The sequence below is a fragment of the Gekko japonicus genome, unplaced genomic scaffold (assembly GCF_001447785.1).
Source record: "Gekko japonicus isolate JY-2015 unplaced genomic scaffold, Gekko_japonicus_V1.1 scaffold1770, whole genome shotgun sequence".
Classification (NCBI taxonomy): Eukaryota; Metazoa; Chordata; class Lepidosauria; order Squamata; family Gekkonidae; genus Gekko; species Gekko japonicus.
The window spans coordinates 144,024-163,912 of record NW_015174892.1 but is presented as its reverse complement, the minus strand read 5'-3'; the positions used below and the strand labels follow the sequence as shown (position 1 = coordinate 163,912).

At 39.7% G+C, this 19,889-nt stretch overlaps 1 protein-coding gene across 1 annotated transcript in view; it reads left to right on the top strand.

Moving 5' to 3' along the window:
- Nucleotides 1–19,889, top strand: part of LOC107121925 (trifunctional purine biosynthetic protein adenosine-3-like) — a 41,160-nt gene that overhangs the window by 17,122 nt on the left and 4,149 nt on the right. The window contains exons 9-20 of the mRNA XM_015424936.1: nucleotides 1,028–1,113; nucleotides 1,390–1,558; nucleotides 2,556–2,787; nucleotides 5,469–5,563; nucleotides 6,515–6,624; nucleotides 8,153–8,351; nucleotides 9,756–10,007; nucleotides 10,761–10,913; nucleotides 11,702–11,905; nucleotides 12,475–12,588; nucleotides 14,187–14,317; nucleotides 17,234–17,375. Coding sequence (XP_015280422.1) covers nucleotides 1,028–1,113; nucleotides 1,390–1,558; nucleotides 2,556–2,787; nucleotides 5,469–5,563; nucleotides 6,515–6,624; nucleotides 8,153–8,351; nucleotides 9,756–10,007; nucleotides 10,761–10,913; nucleotides 11,702–11,905; nucleotides 12,475–12,588; nucleotides 14,187–14,317; nucleotides 17,234–17,375 — 1,887 coding nt within the window. The remainder of the gene's footprint in view (nucleotides 1–1,027; nucleotides 1,114–1,389; nucleotides 1,559–2,555; nucleotides 2,788–5,468; nucleotides 5,564–6,514; nucleotides 6,625–8,152; nucleotides 8,352–9,755; nucleotides 10,008–10,760; nucleotides 10,914–11,701; nucleotides 11,906–12,474; nucleotides 12,589–14,186; nucleotides 14,318–17,233; nucleotides 17,376–19,889) is intronic.

The following is a 19,889-nucleotide window of genomic DNA, read 5'->3' as shown; positions in this document are numbered from 1 at the left end:
TCATATATCAAAACATCTAAGTATCGTCTCTTAATATATCACAAAAGATATTGCACAACCCCTTTATTAATATCAGTCCTCCTTAATTATACAAAAGTTTTAAGAGTGAGGACTCCAAAGCACGTGCTTTTCACTTTGGAGGAAGCTTTGAGCTCACTAAGAGAGACTTTTTGCAGCATTCATTGAAAAATTTGGATACATATTTTGGTATTTGGCAAGCTTGTGCTTAGAAATATCTGTTGAACTGTTGAAATATCTGTTGAGAAGGTTCCCTGTGAGTTCGGTGTCTCTAGCTTGCACAGGATCCATTGTGTACACTCCTGAACCTCCTAAAGCTGCGGCTGTCAAGTGACTGCTGACAAGTGGTCATTTTGACAGGCAGAAGGTTCAGGAATGTGATCTTGTGCGAGCTAGAGACACCAAACTCGCAGCAGACTTCCCCCGGATGCTCCTTTACATGTCCTTCAGGTCTCTAGCTTGCACAGGATCATTCTGTACACTCCAGAACTTCCTGCACCTGTCAAAATGCCAGCTGACTGGCAGTCATTTTGGCAGGCATGGGTTCAGGAGTGTATAGAACAGATCCTGTGCAAGCTAGAGACACCAAACTCACAGCAGATCTCCAGCTGAGTCTCCACTACCTGACCTTCAAGTCTGTCAAGGACTGGATTTACGAGGCCCAAGTTACGGCCCCCCAAAGAAGGTGCTCCTAGGAAAGTGCTTTCTGGGGAAATGACCTGCCTGGGGCGGCTAAAAGTTTGCAACAGTCTGTGGTTCATGAATGAAGCACGCCACAAACCATGAACTGAACCACATTTTCCTGGTTTCTGCCTATCCCTAATGTACAGTGAAACATCTGCTGCAGAAGGTAAACAGTTTGTTGTCTTTTCAGTGACAATGTTTCAAAATTTATAAATACAAACTGTTGTGGACAAAAGTTCTGCAGACCTGTTATATAGTTACTTGTAGATATCTGAAAGACTAGTAATTCATAAAGGTCCTCAGTATATTGTAACTTTTGAATTAGGTGTGCTCTACGCTGGATTGATGTTAACCAAGGATGGACCTAAAGTTTTAGAGTTCAACTGTAGATTTGGTGACCCTGAATGTCAGGTGAGTGACTATAAGAAGAATGATTACATTGGTAACAAAAATCAGTCTGTTAACCCATTTCTGTCTCAAATCTGATTGCACAGATATTAAAAGAAAATACAATACTTCCAAGTATATGTAAGGTCTTGTAAACAATGTAGCACTAATTCAAATGCTTCCTCTGTATTCTCATGATCTTCCTTTTATTTCCCTGGAGGTTCATTTCCTAGCTTTGTTTCATGTTTATTTCATGACATGTGGCCACCTATCTGTTATCTTTTGTTTATCCTTGCATAGGTAATTCTCCCACTGCTCAAGAATGATCTTTATGAGATTGTACAAGCAATCATTGACAGGAAGTTATCTGGTCACATGCCTGTTTGGCATGAAGATTGTGCAGCTGTAACAGTGGTTATGGCTAGTGAAGGCTACCCAGGAACCTATGCCAAGGGTTTGGAAATAACAGGTAGGTAATTAAGACATAGAACCTAATCATGTAGCCAGTTGATCAGCATACAGTACATTTCCACCTTTAAATGATTACCTAGAGGCTATGAGTTTCTTTGAGCTTGTCTGTTTATCTAAAGTGACAGACACTTATGTTTTAACCAGTGGAAAACCATTGATGGTTTCTCACACGGGACCAGCAACTTTAATTTCTGCTTGAGGAGGCTGAACTGATTATACACTGAGAAATAGCAAGTTTTATTTAAAATGAATAGATTTTTTTGCTTGTTTGTTATAATGCTTGCCTGAAGTAAAAGAAGAAAAGCATCTTGGTGATATTCCTATAGAGATTTGGATTAAACTTTTTGCCAAGTTCTTTACAAAAGTACTTTGGCCAAGTACTTTATTAGGGCTCCTACTGTGTAATTTCCCTGTGAAAAACTGTAGGCATTATGCTCAGTGTCCTGTTTTTTTAACATGAATTCTACCTTCTTGAAAGGCCAGAGGGAACAGTGTATTTTTTTCCTAGACAGACAATTTTAAAATAAGGATAACCTGGTCAAGCAGGCTATACTACTAGAATGCAAGTAGAGCACAGGGCAGAAGAAGGTGAGTTGAGAGTAAGGATGTTTGCATGCATTTGTGTCTATGGCCTCCTTTTGATGTGATGCTAGCAAGGCAGCCATGTGGCTTAACATACAAGGACCCAGAAGATCTATATTAGTCCCATGCTCTCTAGCTAAAATAATGTACAAGAGTATACTGAGATTCGTCAACAACTTTTACCACAGTTTCTGTGGGCAGTCATATTTAACAGTATAGTATTTCAGATATGGAAATATGATTTCATGGACAGATTTGAGACATGTGGATCTGTACTAATCCACGCACTGATATAAATGCATATAGTATGTCACTTTGTTCATGTATTTCCACAATTGCTTGGTCATACAATAAATACATGGCAACTTTTAAAATGCAATTTCTGTCTTTGCACTTGCACTGTCACCTTGCAGGATTTTCTAGGGCTAAAGAGCTAGGCTTGGAGGTGTTCCATGCAGGCACAACCATAAAAGGTGGCAAAGTGGTGACCAATGGAGGCAGAGTCCTCACTGTTACTGCAATCAAAAAGGATCTTGTATCTGCACTGGAAGAAGCCAACAAAGGTGTAGGAGTCATTCATTTCAGTGGTGCCATTTATAGAAAGGATATTGGTTATCGAGCTATAGCTTTCCTGAAACAATCCAGGTATCTATCTGAAGCTGAAGATCTGTCATAAGAATTTGCATTAACTTTATGTTAACCAAAGATTTTAGTATCAGATCTCATTACATAATTATTGCATGATTTAGTATCCTTTTGTTCTTACACTTTATATAATGTGTAATAATATTCTAATGAATTCATAACTGACTTGTTTGTGATTTCAATAACAAACATCAAGGATTAAATTCATTTCCTAATCATATGTATTTATTTTACTGAAGACCTTTAAAACTTTACTAGCATTTGTAGGATAGATTATTAAAGAAGTATTAAAGAAGTCAATCTGTCCTGGCTTGCTCCTCAAGAAGTCTAGGAATTGTGCCAGAAAGTTAGAGCTTTGGAAGGGAGAATTCTCAGTATCCACTCAAAACTTCATTGCCCAGATTCTTTGAGAGAAGCTAGAACAGCAGAATTACTTTTATAGAGTTTCCTTTATGATATACTGGAGAACTATTGTATGAGGTGTATTTCCTTTCATTACTGGACAATTGGTTTTGGCTCTTTTTCAAATATTCTGGGGAGTTGCCCAAGGATGTGTGGTACTGAGTACCACTATACTTACATTTTTTCCAGCAGAAAATGCTAATTTTAATTATGCTGAGTCAGACTGGTGAGGAATATTGGCAGAATCGATTATCTCATTAAGCTTCCATTCTTCAACAAATAGTTGGCAAAGAGCATTATTTTGGTTTCCATTTAATTGAAACGTTCCTCTGCAAATAAGCAGGGTTTGTGAGTTGGAGAAATTCTTAGGGCTTGTTTCAAGACAGCATTTCATTGGCCTTACACACAATTGTTTAGCCACATCTCTAGAAGTAGCAATGTGGTTCTACTCTTGGACATATTTATCAATACAGGCTCTTGTAGTATTTATAGAGACTATTCTCGTAAACACTGACTGGGAGAAAGATATTTGTACCAGTACAATTGCTTCAGTAACTGTCTTCCACAAACACACCACCACAAGCAAATTAGTCTAATGCTTCCATCAGTTTAGTGCTTCCATCAAAGCCTCTTTTGACTGTTGTTGTCAGTTTTAAACTATTAGAAAAGTACTACTGTTTGGAAACATGATCTTATATAATATATGAAAGGCTGTTGGTGTAAAGCTATCTTTGCTTGAAAAGACATCACATCAGTATACTGTATTAATCTGGTGTATACAATAAAATAAACTTATAAACTAAACATGGCACAACATCTAGTTATATTTCTCCTGAATATACTGTATTGATCAATTATAATAATCTCTGTAATACAATTTACAATGTGATAAATTTTATTTTCCAGTGTACTCATCACATCATATATAACCACATGTCTACTAATCATGGTGTTTGAACAGTCATGGAGGATCTAGCTGTGCTTCTAAGTCAGGGGTCCTCAGAGTTTTCTGAGCCTATGGGCACCTTTGGAATTTTGACATAGCATGGTGGACATAACCATAAAATGGCAGCTGCAGGAGGTGGACCCACCACAAAATGCTGCTGCAGGAAGCAAAGCCCACCACCAAAAGTCAGGGAGTGAGGTCATGCATTTATTAGTAAGTCTTCAATATTTCAGGCAGTACAGCAGGATACCTTTTAAAATGATCATGTTGTTTAAAAACATTTTCTGCATACTTCTTTAGTCACACAGTTAAGATCCTTATGCTATGGTGGCAGCTGCTGCCAAAGCAACTTTTTAAAAATCTGTACAGCCAACATGATTGCCAGTGGCAAGCCAGAAGCTCTGTTGGTTGAAAGCCCTACTTGGCCCTGCCCACTCTCCAGAAACACTTGGCAATCACCAGAAAAGGCGTTGGCAGGCATCATGTCACCCATGAGGACCATATTGAAGACCCCTGTTCTAAGTGGTTAGCCAGAGCTGAGAAAGATGTCAAGAGGCCTCAGCTTCCATCTGATTAGTTCTGGATTGGGCTTCAGCATTATTCAGCCTCAAATAATGGTTACCTCCCTTAGAAAGCTATTGAGTGATTTGTCTCTTGACAGCGCAATCCAATTCAGAGTTACACCCTTCTTGAAGTCAGTGGGCTTTAAAGGATGTAACTGCTAGGACTGCACAATAAATGAGCAGGTAATACATGTACTTAAAGCATAACAGTACTTTCACAGACATGAATATGCAACATATCTCTCTCCATTTTAATCCCATTTCAATAAGCCGAGAATCACTTCCCCTCACTCCACTGTATTCCTGTTAGAAACAGCCAGTGTGGTACATTCAAGTGAGTGCTAGATTTGGATTTGGGGATCCTGAGTTCAAGTGCAAACTGATCTCTCCTTGTTAGGGCATATTCAGAAGCCACTCTCTTAATCTGTAGCTATCACAATGTAGCTGTTGTGTGCACTGTTAGAAGCGTGCGCTGGAGAGCCAGACTCCATCACTTGCACTATTCTTTCTTTGAGTTTGCAGGGAGCTGATTCCAGCCAAATTACCACATAAGCAGGAACATAGGGATCATAGGCACTAGGACAGACCTACTGATCTCTGAACTCAGATTTATCAGAATAGTTCACCATCTGAGAAATAGGCCTCACACAAGAGGCATGAAAGCTGGCAATCCTGGTAGAGTTCCAGATCATTCTTTCTAGCCTTGCATTTGCCCTATAAAATAGTTTTGCATATGCATCCTTTGATAACCAGCTATTCTGCCCTTTTAGGGGCTTGACTTATAAAGACAGTGGTGTAGACATTGCAGCTGGTAACACCTTGGTTCAGAAAATTAAGCCTTTAGCAGCTGCCACATCCAGACCAGGTAAGAAAAAAATGTGTTCCTTTTAATTTTTTTAAAACTCTTGGTGTCATTAATTCATATACGACAGAGGTCTTAATATCTATATTCACAAAGGGATTGTAATAATATACAATTAGTATTAACTGTGTCTTCCCCTGAGGTGTCAGGTTTTTTAATTGTGCTGCAAATATACATCTAATAAAGTATTTCCTTGGCATAATTATTCAGTGTTTGATAACCTATGCCTTAACGCATGTTGGCAACAGTTTTGATTGTGCATTTTACAAAAGGTAAATCCAGTAAGGCCCTGACCTGTATGGCACAGGCTAGGTTGATTTCATTATATCTTGGAGGCTAAGCAGGGTTGGCCCTGGTTAGTATTTGGATGGGAGACCACTAAGGAAGCTCAAGGTTGCTACACAGAGGCAGGCAGTGGCAGACCACCTCTGTTTATCTCTAGTGCTGAAACCCTAAAGGGTTGTCATAAGTCAGCTGCTACTTGATAGCATTTTCTACCACCAAATCCAGTAAGATAAAAGTGAAGAAAACAGGCCTTGGATAATTCTGTTTCCTCATCTATCGTTTTCTGATTGAGTGACTGTACAATAATACTTCAGTTGGCAACTACACACATGGGAAAAGATATTCTGTCCCTCTGCTGTGCTTTGCTTTCTACAGTGTTATTTCAGGATCTGAGGAAGGGGAAAATGGACTTAATGGAACCCTTTGAATGCCAGTGTTTGGGGACAGTTAGACTGATGCGGAATGCTTCATGAATTTGTGTCCCAGTTAGTCTGATACATCATGGCTGCTCTTCGGTTCTTATGAAAAAAGCAAGCCCGAGATCACATTTGAGCATTAAGGCTGAAGGCACTCAACAAACACCTTACGTTGTTAACAAGCCCTTCTTTCTTCTATAAAGGCACTCAACAAACACGTTGTTAACAAGCCCTTCTTTCTTCTAATTGGTAGGCTGTAATGCTGACCTTGGAGGGTTTGCTGGCCTCTTTGACTTGAAAGAAGCTGGGTACAAAGATCCAGTTTTGGTATCTGGGACTGATGGTGTTGGAACAAAGCTTAAGGTAACAAGGAAGAGGGCATGAATGGATTTACTTGCATCTTTGTAAGGTGCAATTATAATAAGCACAGTGATCTGTTAGAGTATCAAAACACTGTTTATAGAATAAAGTTAATTTATATATTCACCAAAGTTCCAAAGGTCTCTTGTATAAAATTATATATAAAGAACAGCAATGTATTACAGCCAGTTCAAGAGAACCATTAAGAATCTCATAAGTCCAGTTCCAGTACTTCTGAGAGAATAATTAAAGTGTAAATCCCATTCATTTTTCCTTGCATAAACAAGATGAACCTTTTCTGGATAAGATGAAACAGCTTCCCACTTCAAAACGAATGATCCTTTTTCCAAATGAAAGATAGCTCTTTCCAGATGAAAAGTATTCTTCTAAAAGAATAAATCTTTTTCCAGATGAAAGGTAGCTCTTTCCAGATGAAAAGGATGGGTTGCCGGCTCTGCTCCCGTTTCGATTAGACTCTTCATCAGTAATATTTCAATCTAAAGATAAGGAATACTTCCATCTGATCACACAATAACTTTAACATCTTACAATCATATTAATAGAAAAGACACTAACCTTTCATGTCCAAATACAGTTCATCAGCAAGTTTCCAAAAATCCCAATATGACAGTCATAAAATGTTCCTGTTAGAAGGAACTTGATCCACCTCACAGGGTGGTTATGATAATTAAATGGCAGCAGACTGGGAAACTATTTCTGTCTTCCCAAGTTCCTTGGAGGAAGAGTCAAATGTACATTTTTTCTCCAGGTTGCTGGCAATCTTATATGGAAAAGCCTGATGGGCCACTCCACCTTGTGGTGTCCTTCCACTACTTGTGCCACGCTCTTAAATTTGAACTAATGCCTCTAACAGTGTCCCTCCCCAAGGAGCTCTGCCACCCTGCTCCTCTGCTCCTCTCTCAGCCATCGCCTGCTCAGTGCTCCCTGCAAATCACATCCATGGAAGCATTGTTCCGTCTTCCCAGTTAGACTTCTCCCTTACTGCAGTGATATCATCTGATGTGAGCCATACAGCAAAACCCTTTGAGAATTAGCAATTGAACAGTTGCTTGAAGGATTTGGAGAAACTGTCCAAAGGCACAAGCTACAGTCCCAAACCAATTCTTTCTCAAGTCTCAACGCCACAAGTGAAAGTTGTCCAGGAGCGTATCACAGTCTCCTGGGAATAATATTGTCATAGTTATCGATTTAAAGGGGAGCCTCTTGGATACTAAGCTGCTTCCTATACCTTCTTTCTGGCAGCTCAAGAAGCCCTCCACAGATGCAAGAGGCAGGGAGGGTGATTTTCCACTGCCTTAGTCCCCCACATTGCAGCTGCCTGTTTTGTGTGGCTTTTAATCCACATGCCTTCCCCAGCATCGTGTTTTGTTGGGCACACAGGTGGCTTCTGGGGGGGCAGGGAAGATATCAAAGATCCTCCTTTGCCAGCACCTTTTGCTGGGGTTTCAGAGAATCCAACCTATCATGTCAAGTTCTGAAAATATTTCTTTTCCCCCCTTTCTCCTTCCAGATTGCCCAACTGTGCAACAAACACAACACAATTGGCCAAGACTTGGTTGCCATGTGTGTCAATGATATCTTAGCTCAGGGAGCTGAGCCCCTTTTCTTCCTTGACTACTTCGCCTGTGGGAAACTAGAGATTGAGGTGGCTCAGGCAGTTATAGCCGGAATAGCTGAAGCCTGTACACTGGCAGGATGTGCCCTTCTTGGTATGATAAGCTACTTTCTTTCTGGATTTTTTAAAAAAGCTTTATACTTCCTGAAAAACAAGCAACTGCTGTTGAAGAGAATTCACGTGCTGTGTCTGCATTAGTGTGAACCTAAGTATCAGTTGGACATTGAATAGCCAATGAATGGTCATAGTCTGTACTGCAAAAGACAGCTGGTTGGAGGGTGGGGGGAGAGAGAGAGAGAACAGGCAAGGTTAGCTCCTTGTTCCTGCCCTGTGACATGCTTTCTGTGAGGAGATAGAAATGGGAGCCAATTGTATGCTATCTCCTTGTATATGGAGCCTTGTACACTGAGAAGATTAAGACCACGCCACTTTCCCTCAAGATATTTATTGAAGCAGGATAGAACACTATTCGTTACTTTGTCCAGCATTTCATACCCTGAGCTCTGCAAATTCAGAGAAGGGAGGTATATAAATCTGAATTATAAATAAATACATATACATCCCTTTCTGAAGTGACATGGGAATTCTTGGAGAACATCAGCATTCAAGTAGAACTTATTCTGTGTACTCTTTTAAAAGACGAAGAGGGGCAGATTGAAGTGTTTATTAAAGGGGAACAGGAGTGGGTATTTGTTCTTTTAAGGAAGTGTGGAAAGTGAACAGCTTTCTCATTAGAAGAAAAATGGAGGATAAAATATCCTGCACTGATGACTTTCAGTGCCTAGCTGCAGTTTGACTCCTTATTCCTTCTCATGAATTCAAATAAAAGTTACACTTTGTTACCTGAAGCAACTTTTCTACAGGAAATCAAAGGGCTGCTCTGGGGTAAACTGAAGTGTGCCTTAATTGAGGCCTCTTTTTTCTTTGTGCTGCCTTTTCCCTAGAACATACTGTTATTTGAAGGCTGCAGTTATCTCTGTATATTTTCCATATGCATGAAGGATCCCCCCCCCCAGGAACATTCAGACACTTGATTCCCAGCCAGCAATTAAAGTTCATCAAGAACTACTATTTGACTTCCCTGACTGTGAGGTTTAGTCTTCCTTTCAGTGTATGGCCTTTTTGATTTCTCTTTCTCTCATCATAGGTTCTTCCCATAACAAAATTTCCCCTAAAAGCACAGGCGTGTCCTCAGAGTTCAAACAGTTTCTTTTAAAAACAACAACCCTCCGTTGTTCATTAGTCAGCTTCCCTTCCTGTAGCTGATTATTAATTGTCAGCTTCCCTTCCTGTAGCTGATTATTGTTGTCTCTAAATTAGAACTGAACATTTTTTCATAACAGGTATCTTTGTTTAAGGAGTAGAAAACATTTATGACTGGCTGAGCTTGCTATATTTTGTGCACGTAGAAAACCAGCAACCAGGATTCTCATAAAGGCCACACCTACTTTTATCTAACCCTTGTATTGTCTTTTTATGCCCCTTCATCCCACCCCAGGTGGAGAAACTGCTGAAATGCCTGGCATGTACCACGCTGGAGAATATGACCTGGGTGGCTTTGCAGTTGGTGCCGTAGAACGGGGGCAAATGCTCCCCCAACTAGACAGAGTTGTCGACGGGGATGTTGTTATTGGAATTGCTTCCTCTGGCATCCACAGCAATGGATTTAGCCTTGTGAGGAAGATCATTGAAAACTCCCCTTTCAGTTTTTCCTCTCCATCAGTGGGTGGCTCTGGGGACCAGACTTTGGGTAAGAACTTTGTGAATTCAACCTTTTGATCCTCTGGATAAAAGATAAAGTTTAGTTCTGGTCATCAGTTGTTGACAATTACTGGAATGGTTTCATTTGTATCAAAGGCTGTGCTTTTGAATGAAACTCTGGTAATGGTGAAAATTTTGCTTTAGGTTCAGGTAGAGTTGCCAACTCAAGGTTGGGATATTGCTGGAGTTTGGGGATTGTGTGGTTTGGGGAGGGGAGAGACCTCATCAGGGTATAATGCCATAGAATCCACCCTCCAAAGCACTTATTTTCTCCACTGAACTGATCTTTGTCATCTAGAAACCAGTTGTAATTCTGGGAGATCTCCAGGCCACACCTGGATGTTGGCAACTCTGTGCTGGAGTGGTTTTACCTTTCTGTTTGTTTTTCTTAGTCATATACTTCCATGATGTTTTTCTTAGTCATATACTTCCATGATGTTCATACTTAATTCTCAACAGTCTGCACGATGCAGAGGCAGGCAATGGCAAACTGCCTCTGAAACGACTGGTGCCTTAAAAACAAGTCTAGCTCGCTACCTAGTGGTGCATAACGCTAAAGAGCTAGAACTTTTGGCTGCCAGACAATCTTAGTAGCATCTCCTGGCTATACTACACACACTGCCATATGATAATTGTAATTAATTATAATTTGTCAACAAGATTGATGTAAGGCCACAATACCCTATTTCAGCCTGCATTTACTGTTGTGCTGTGGTGATTCTCTGACCACTTGTCCTCACAGGAGAACAACTGCTCACCCCTACTAAAATCTACAGCAAGGTTCTGTTGCCGGTCCTTCGTTCAGGTTGCGTGAAGGCATATGCCCATATCACTGGAGGAGGGTTACTGGAAAACATTCCACGTGTCCTCCCTGGAAACTTTGGTGTAGTCTTAGGTAAGGAAATCTGAAGGAATATCTGTAAATATGATAATGAAATGTACTTCTCAAATACTGTTCCCCTCCCCATGATAGATATTTGATTTTTTTTTTACCTGAAAAGAAACGTATCTACAGTAACTTGCTTTGCTGGTAAATATTTCTCTTCTGGCATTTATATCACTAAGCAGCAAACATGCTTTCAAGACAAAGGGTTTTCAGCAGCAGTATAAAAAGTGAGCAATTCAGCAATGCAAGTTTTCAACTTAAACACAAATCGTCTTTTTTTGGTAATAGATTGCAGATGCCGTGATGTGAGGGAAAGAATAACATGATTATCCCACAGAGTTTTCTGCTGCTTTTTTCCTCGTGTCTGAAAGTATTTGATTATTCTACCTAGTCTTCCATATGTCTGCCAAACCCAAAATTGCCACCTTTTGTCCTGCAGAAGACTCAGTTTTTAAAGAAATTCAGAGCAAGTTTTAAAACTGCCATAGAAGAATCCCTATCTTCTTATCTTCATCTAAAAATTCTGTGAAAAGTATCCCAAGAAAGTTCTTCTAGTTTATTAGTTATATCAGAGAGACGCATCCAGCATATTTAAGCTATGGCTAAGGGAAGACAGGCATATAAGGAAGCTAGAAATGAAATATTTTCTCTCTCAGTTGTCCACTGAAACTTATGTTGCTCTTGGGCTTATAGATTTTACATTTGCAAAGTGCATTAAAAATGTAAGCTTGAAACATAAAAACTATATTTTTTCTCTTCTGGTCTAAATGTTTGTTAAAATTCAATTCTATTTTCAGATGCCTTGAGTTGGAAAATACCTGAAATCTTTTCCTGGCTTCAAAAAGAAGGAAACCTATCAGAAGAGGAAATGGCTCGAACATTTAATTGTGGGATTGGGGCAATCCTGGTTGTTCAGAAAGAGCTTGCTGGACAGGTTTTGAAAGACGTCCAGAGGCATGAAGATGCATGGTTGATTGGGAAAGTTGTAACCCATCAATCAGGTTACTATGCTGAGCTGCATCTCTCTGGGGATTGTTTGGGAAATTGTTTGCTCATATATATTATATGATTACTGTGATGTGCAAAGGTAGCAGCCCTAAATTCTGCAGTTGCCAGATGCAATGGATAGATGTATTTTGAAGGGAAGTAGATTTCCTTATTATTTGAACCCTGTTTACATGACATTTGCAAACTTCCTAGCCCTAGGTAAATCTTACCCACATTCCATCATGATAGATTCAGAATAAACATTAAAAAGAAACTTAACAACCGTAAAAGCAGTTTGACACAAAATAACTTGCCCGGGAAGGTAGTAGACTCTCCATACTTGGAACATTTCAAGAAGTAGTTGGGACAGGTGCTTGCTAGAGATGCTTTTGGTATAGAATGTCCTGGTTTGGGGGAAGAAGATTGACAAATGGCCTTTTGGATCCCCTACAGTATTATCAAATGAACTTCGTGTGTATCCATGTGTTTGGGGTTAAATATGGTACTTTAGAAGTCCAATCATTATTGTATACTTGGAGTATATCCTGTTTTTGTCATCTAATATTTCTTCTGTGAATTCAAGGCTCTCCCCATGTTGAAGTCAACAACTTGCTTCAAGCCTTACATGCAAATAAGTTACAGATGCTACACAATCGACAAAGCAAAACAAGAGTGGCTGTCCTCATCTCTGGAACAGGTGAGACACCTGTATAGCAAGAAAGTGTGGAAAAAGAACTTTGGGTATCTTTAGCGCCCTAGTCCATGATCTGGCAGGCAGCTATAAGCAATACATTCCCTCAGTGGCTATTGCTAGGCAGCCGCAGTATTGCAGGGTGGGTTTCTGTGACTAAAAAGGCAGGGGCAGGGTCCTTTCCAGGTTTATTTTGGCCTTTGAGAAGTCTACAGAATGCATCAAGTCCAAAGTAGATATCCAACACTTTTCCTAGGTAGTATACAGTGTTTCAGACTTCTGGTCCTTCCTCAGGAACAAAGAGCCACAATAGAAAGTCTCATTCCAATTTCTTTACAATATTGTTCAGTTTCTTTATGGGCCAGGTCTCCTAAGCTTGAAAGTGCACCTCTCAAGGTTGCTGCTATGTAGAACAGAACCACAAATGCCTACTTTGGACTTGATGCATTCTGTAGACTTCTATATTTCCTATGTGACGTGACCACGCCGGATTTATTGCTGATTACATATGTGTTTCACTTTGCTGAAGTCTCTTTTTGTATATTTACTCTTGCGGGTATTTCAGCACACAGTTGTTTTGCTGTTACTTGCCATTTTGTATTGTGTGCTGCATTGTTTTGTTATTTATAAGGTGGACTCTATGGCATATAACCCTACTGAGGTCGCTTCCTCTTCTAAACTTGCCCTCTCAGAGCTCCAGGAATTTCCCAATCTGGAGCTGGCAGCCCTAAGGGGAACTGTATTTGGGAGATCCCATTGTGATTCTGAGATCTCCAAGTTGGCAACCTTAGAAGGAGAAGGAAGCAGGAAAAGGGAAGAGCTATGGGCACCTCTTTCAGAAAAGGGAAAGAGGAAATAGTGAGGGAGGACAAAGGGAGATGTCTCCCACTTGTCTTCTCATGATTTGTGCAGTCTCTTAGCATCAATAGGAGTACTGCATAAAACAAGTGAAGTGCCAGTCCTAATGAAAAGGCACTTGCCTAGAATGACATCAGTGTGGATTTGAAAAAGAAGTAGGACAGAATTTTCTAAACTCATCTAGTGGTTTTTCGAGCAAGGGAAACCTTTACCTTTACCTCTTTTGCAAATACTGAGGAAGTTCTGCGGATTAAAAAATGGGTGCATCAGTGGTAGAGAAGAAAAAAGCTTGGCTAACATTTCTGGAATACACTGTAAAATGTTGTCTTTTGTACCACACCAGAAATACTAAGCCTGAAATTCTGTGCACATTTACATGGGTGAAGCATCATTGACCTCAGTGGGAATCACTTCTAAGAAAGTATTCATTGAGGCAGACTGCATGTAGTCTTTTGGAGGATTAACAGTGCAATCCTAAACAGAGTTATACTCTTCTAAATACATTAAAGTCAGTGGGCTTAGAAAGGTGTAACTCTTCTTTGGGGTCCACTGTTTTATGATTTAAATGACAGCATAGCTATGGATGGATGTTGTGAAGATATTAGGTAGGTTGGATTCATTATTAAAGTTTGTTTTTCAGGTGCATATTGAGTTGACAGGCTGTTATTTTACCACGTTATAAAACTTTTTCAGAACATTTAAACATATTTTCAGTATGTCTGCATTTATTGTTTGGGATTCTTCAGGTACAAATCTGGAAGCTCTAATAACCAGTACTAAGAAGCCAAGCAGCTATGCACAAATAGTTCTTGTTATTTCTAACAAAGCTGGTGTAGAAGGGCTGAAGAAAGCTGAAAGAGCTGGCATTCCTACCAAAGTAAGAAACTCATGTTCAATGTAGCACTTCTTGTTGACTGAAAGAAACATAGTCACAAAAAGAGAACATATTTGTTGTAATTTCTAAACGTATCCTTTCTATCCTATGCCAGTAACACTGGCTCACTGAAACATGGTACCAAACCAAGGTTAATAATAAAACTTTATTATGGCTTTGTTTTAATTGACAGGCCAAAGTATATGACTGGCCAGCAAATCAGAATCCAAGATGTGAAGATGTGAAACGAAATATTAAGAAAATCCAGTTGCACCACTATAACTAATGTTTATATTTACACAGCATGAGTTTTTAATAGGTTAATTTTTACTTCATTGGTGGGATTATTTGCTGTGGACTGGGAATCATTTAGTGAAATGTTTATTCATGAATATTTAAAAGGCATTAAATAAGGATTTTGCCTATAAGGATTGTGGATGGAGAAAAACAATGTTAATCGCAGCTCTTGTAATGTGAGAAGAAACTGTAATCCCTGTTTAGGTCTTGAATGAGACCTTCAAAATTTTGAATAAATTCCTGTCTACCATGGGAGCATTCCGTACATTCAGCCAACTAAAACTGTTTTTAAAAGTCTGATCTGAGGTCACTGCTGGCATCAACAGAGAGGCAAAACTATTCACTCACAAGTTGTTTTTTTAACAATTTTAACAATAGCAGATTCATGTCCATTTAATCTTTTCTCAGATGCAGGCCTGTCATTGTGGGCAAATATATTTTGACAGGCCTTATGCTTAGTACATGAAAGTGCCCCCACTGACTAATAGAATTTATTTTGTACTCAGAGTCACAGCCTTAATCACTTCCTTCAGTGTTGCTGTTCATAAGGTGAGATGCCTTCCTGTCTGTCACTCTTCTCACAATTAAAATAATAAAATATGTTGACGTTATTGAAGGGAATTGAAAACAGATCAGCCAATATCATAATGCCCCTGTATAAATCAATGGTGCGACCTCATTTGGAATGCCGTGTACAGTTCTGGTCACCACACCTCAAAAAGGATATTATAGCTTTGGAAAAAGTGCAAAAAAGGGCAACTCGAATGATAAAAGGGTTGGAACACTTTCCCTATGAGGAAAGGTTAAAGTGCTTAGGGCTCTTTAGCTTGGAGAAACGACGACTGAGGGGAGACATGATTGAGGTTTATAAGATTATGCATGGGATAGAGCAGGTAGAGATAGAGGTACTTTTCCCCCTTTCTCACAATACAAGAACTCATGAACACTTAATGAAATTGCTGAGCAGTTGGGTTAGAACAGATAAAAGGAAGTACTTCTTCATCCAAACAGTGATTAACACATGGAATTCACTGCCACAGGAGGTGGTGGTGGCTACAAGCATGGACGGCTTCAAGAGGGAATTAGATAAGCATATGTAGCAGAGGTCCATCGGTGGCTATTAGCCACAAGGTATAGATAGGGACTCTGGGGCAAGTGATGCTCTGTATTTTTGGTGCTTTGGGGGGGGGGCAACAGTGGGAGGGCTTCTAGTCTCCTGGCCCCACTGCTGGATCTCCTGATGGCACCTGGTATTTTTGGCCATTGTGTGACAGAGTGTTGGACTGGATGGGCCATTGGCCTGATCCAACATCGGCTTATCTTATGTTCTTATGTTATAATCTATCACAAAGGAGGGTCAGACTTAACTTAATATGTCAGTATAAAAATCATAAATCAGTGGACAGAAAGATATAATTAATAGGTGTCAAGTACTTTTTTCCAGACTGTGTCCATTACCTACTGATTATTACATTTTATAGAAGTCTGCTTTATTAAGTAGGTGCTCTCATAAACAAATATGAAGCCTTACAGCAAAGGAAAACCTGTAAGACTTCTAATGCTTCAGTTAAAGGATTTTTGTACAACTGCAGTTTATTCAGTATTGATGATTAATTTATCACCTCATCCATCCATTTACTAGGTGGCCTTGTACAGCCCCTTTCTCCCCTATCCCACAACATGGGAGTGATAATACTCACTACTGTAAAGAGGCATAGTTAACAATCGTGCTGATAATGCAAGTCAAACATTTTTAATGTATTAAAGAGATCTTGGCTCTAGTATCTTAGCCCAGATCTGCTCTTTAACTCCTACCTGACTATTGACACTGTCAGCCAAAAGACTAACAGTAATGATTTCCAACATGCTGCTTCTGCCTTCTCCATAGAACATCTACTGAGCCAAATCAAAATTTGTGGACTACTGCATTGTTGTTGTTGTTATTTTGATAATAAATGGGCCATGATTGATTGCCTATGCTTCTGAAGAAAATATTGGCAGTCTTTAAGCAGCAGCTGGACAAACACTTGTCAGGGATGCTCTAGGCCAGTGATGGCGAACCTTTTAGAGACCGAGTGCCTAAACTGCGACCCAAAACCCACTTATTTATCGCAAAGTGCCAACACGGCAATTTAACCTGAATACTGAGGTTTTACTTTAGAAAAAACAACTCATACATTAACTTAAGATTATCCAAACAAAGTAAGGAAAGCAATCCTAAATGCTTTCATTTACTTAAAATTATTTGGCAGAGAATTCGACACTTTAATGATGGTCTGGGCCTGGCTGGGGCGATGGCACGCGTGCTCACAGAGAGGGCTCTGAGTGCCACCTCTGGCACCTGTGCCATAGGTTCACCACCACTGCTCTAGGCTGATCCTGCACTGAACAGGGAGTTGGACTAGATGGCCGGTATGGCCCCTTCGAATTCTTTGGTTCTACGAGTCTGTGATTCTATGATTCTACCTCTGCAGAATTCAAATATGTTGATTCAGACTCATATGGAATTCTGAATGCCTATGTTTGCTTAGTCAGAGTTCTCAGCATTTCTTGTACTTCAGTGAAAAAAAGTCTAAATTAATTCCCCCTGCAAATCTTCTTTTACCCTGTCTTGTGTCTTAGGTGATTGACCACAAGCTGTACAGCAGTCGTGCAGAGTTTGACAGTGCAGTTGACAAAGTCCTTGAAGAGTTTTCGACGGAACTGATTTGTCTTGCAGGTTTTATGCGAATCTTATCTGGTCCTTTTGTCAGAAAGTGGAATGGTAAGTGCGACTGAATATATTGTATATTATCTTAAAATGTGTATACAGTTCAGCATTGTGTATGACATATGAAGTAGGCAAATAAGGCAATCACTTTCAGTCAGAGAGATTTTTGTCCTAATTCCCCAGTTTCAAAATGGTATAAAGTTACTCACAGGTTTTGAAGGATTGTGACATTTCCTAAAGATCTGAGGGAAGTACATCTGTATCCGCCATATTAACAAACCAATTACACTATGGCTGCCTCCGCCTCCGCCATTACTGCTTCTACAATGCTGTTAGAAGTTATTTCTTGATAATTTTCTCCTTAGTCGTAATGGTCTTACTGTGATATTCAGTAAATTCTGTATTCTTTAATTTTGGTACTGCTTGAAGGGGGAGAAATAAGGGGGGGAAATCCTGTTAGCTCTCCATCATGTTAGAACTCCATCCAAATCAATACACTGGAGAAGCCTTAGAGTGAGGGATTCCCTTTCTTAGCCTTTATGTAATAAAATGTTTACAACTCATCTTTATGTCCCATAAGTTTTATAGGCCTTTCCATAGGAAGAAAAAGCCTTTATAAACAGTTTTTGATTTTATTTTCATTTCTGAGTTCAGAGTGTTGATTTGACTGATGGCATCACATTGGATGCCCTGCATACTGGGCAAAACAACATTACAAATAGCATAAAATACATAGGTTAGGAAAGACACAAATAGGTAAATGCCTGCATGGTTAACAAACAAAGTAAGGGAAGCTGTAAAAGGTAAGAAGGATTTCTTTAAGCAGTGGAAAGCTAGTCACAGTGAGGTTGATAAAAGGGAACACAGACTATGCCAAATAAAATGCTAGTCTGTGATCAGGCAGGCAAAAAGGTAATATGAGGAGCATATTGCAAAAAACATAAAGCCCAACAATAAAATGTTCTTCAAATACATTAGAAGCAGGAAACCAGCGAGGGAGGCAGTGGGGCCCTTGGATGACCAAGGGGTAAAAGGAGTACTGAAGGATGATAGGGAAATGACTGAGAAACTGAATGCATTTTTTGCCTCTGTCTTCACTGTGGAAGATGAGAAGTGCTTGCCCACTCCAGAACCGCTGATTTCGGGAGGGGTGTTGAAAGACCTGAGTCAGAGTAAGGTGACGAGAGAGGAGGTCCTATGACTGATAGACAACTTAAAAACTGATAAATCACCAGGCCCAGATGGCATACATCTGAGAGTTCTGAAAGAACTCAAATGTGAACTTGTGGATCTCCTGACAAAAATATATAATCTTTCCTTAAAATCTGCCTCCATTCCTGGGGACTGGAAGGTAGCTAATGTCACTCCCATCTTTAAAAAACTGTTGCTATGCTGTACTTTTTATGCTCATTGTTCCTCATTGTTATATCTTAAAGTTTTACAATAAAAGTTTTTAAAAAGGGGTTCCAGAGGAGCTGGGAAATTACAGGCCAGTCAGTCTGGCATCAATACTGGGTAGGTTGGTGGAAACTGTTATTAAGGAAAGAATTAGTAGGCACATTGACGAACAAAAACTATTGAGGCAGACTCAGGATGGGTTCTGTAAAGGAAGATCTTTTCTAGCTAACCTGTTAGTATTCTTTGAGGGAGTGAACAAACATGTGGACAAGGGGGACCCTATAGATGTTGTTTACCTTGACTTCCAGAAAGCTTTTGATAAAGTTCCTCATCAAAGACTCCTAAGTAAGCTCAATAGTCATGGGATAAAAGGACAAGTCCTCTTGTTGATCAGAAATTGGCAAATTAATAGGAAACAGAGAGTGAGTATAAATGGGAAATTTTCTCAGTGGAGGGTGATAAGCAGCGGGGTACCACAGGGATCAGTACTGGATCCGATGCTTTTTAACTTCTCCATTAATTATTTGGAGGTGGGAGTTAGCAGTGAAGTGGCTAAATTGCAGATGACACAAAATTGTTCAGGGTGGTGAAAACCAGGGAGAATTGTGAGGCACTCCAAAGGGATCTGTCAAGGATGGGCGAGTGGGCGTCAACATGGCAAATGGGGTTCAATGTAGCCAAGTGCAAAGTGATGCACATTGTGGCCAAAAATCCTAACTATAAATACCTGTCGATGTGATCCAAACTTGCAGAGACTGACTGAGAGAGATCTTGGAGTCGTAGTAGATAACTCACCAAAATAGTTGAGACAGTGTGTGACTGCAATGATCCAGTATTGGCTTCTCTTATGTTCTTATGTTCATTAAGGATGGATGATGGTGAAGCTCAGTCTGAAAAGATTATGAAGGTCCTTGGGTTATACAATGTCCAGGAATATGAAAGGAGATGTTTTAGGTTAGGTTAATAGAGAACAATGTGAGGGGAAGTTATGGCAAATGCATATTTTTCAGCTTTTTGCCCTCTGATTTTTTTCCTCAAGGAGAAAAAAATAGAATAAGGAAACAGAAATCTTAGCATCTGAACTTCCTTTAAAGAAAATTCTCTATTCTGAAGACATTCATTATTCGTACTTAACCTCCTCCATTATTTGTACTTAATGGCCTTCGTTAA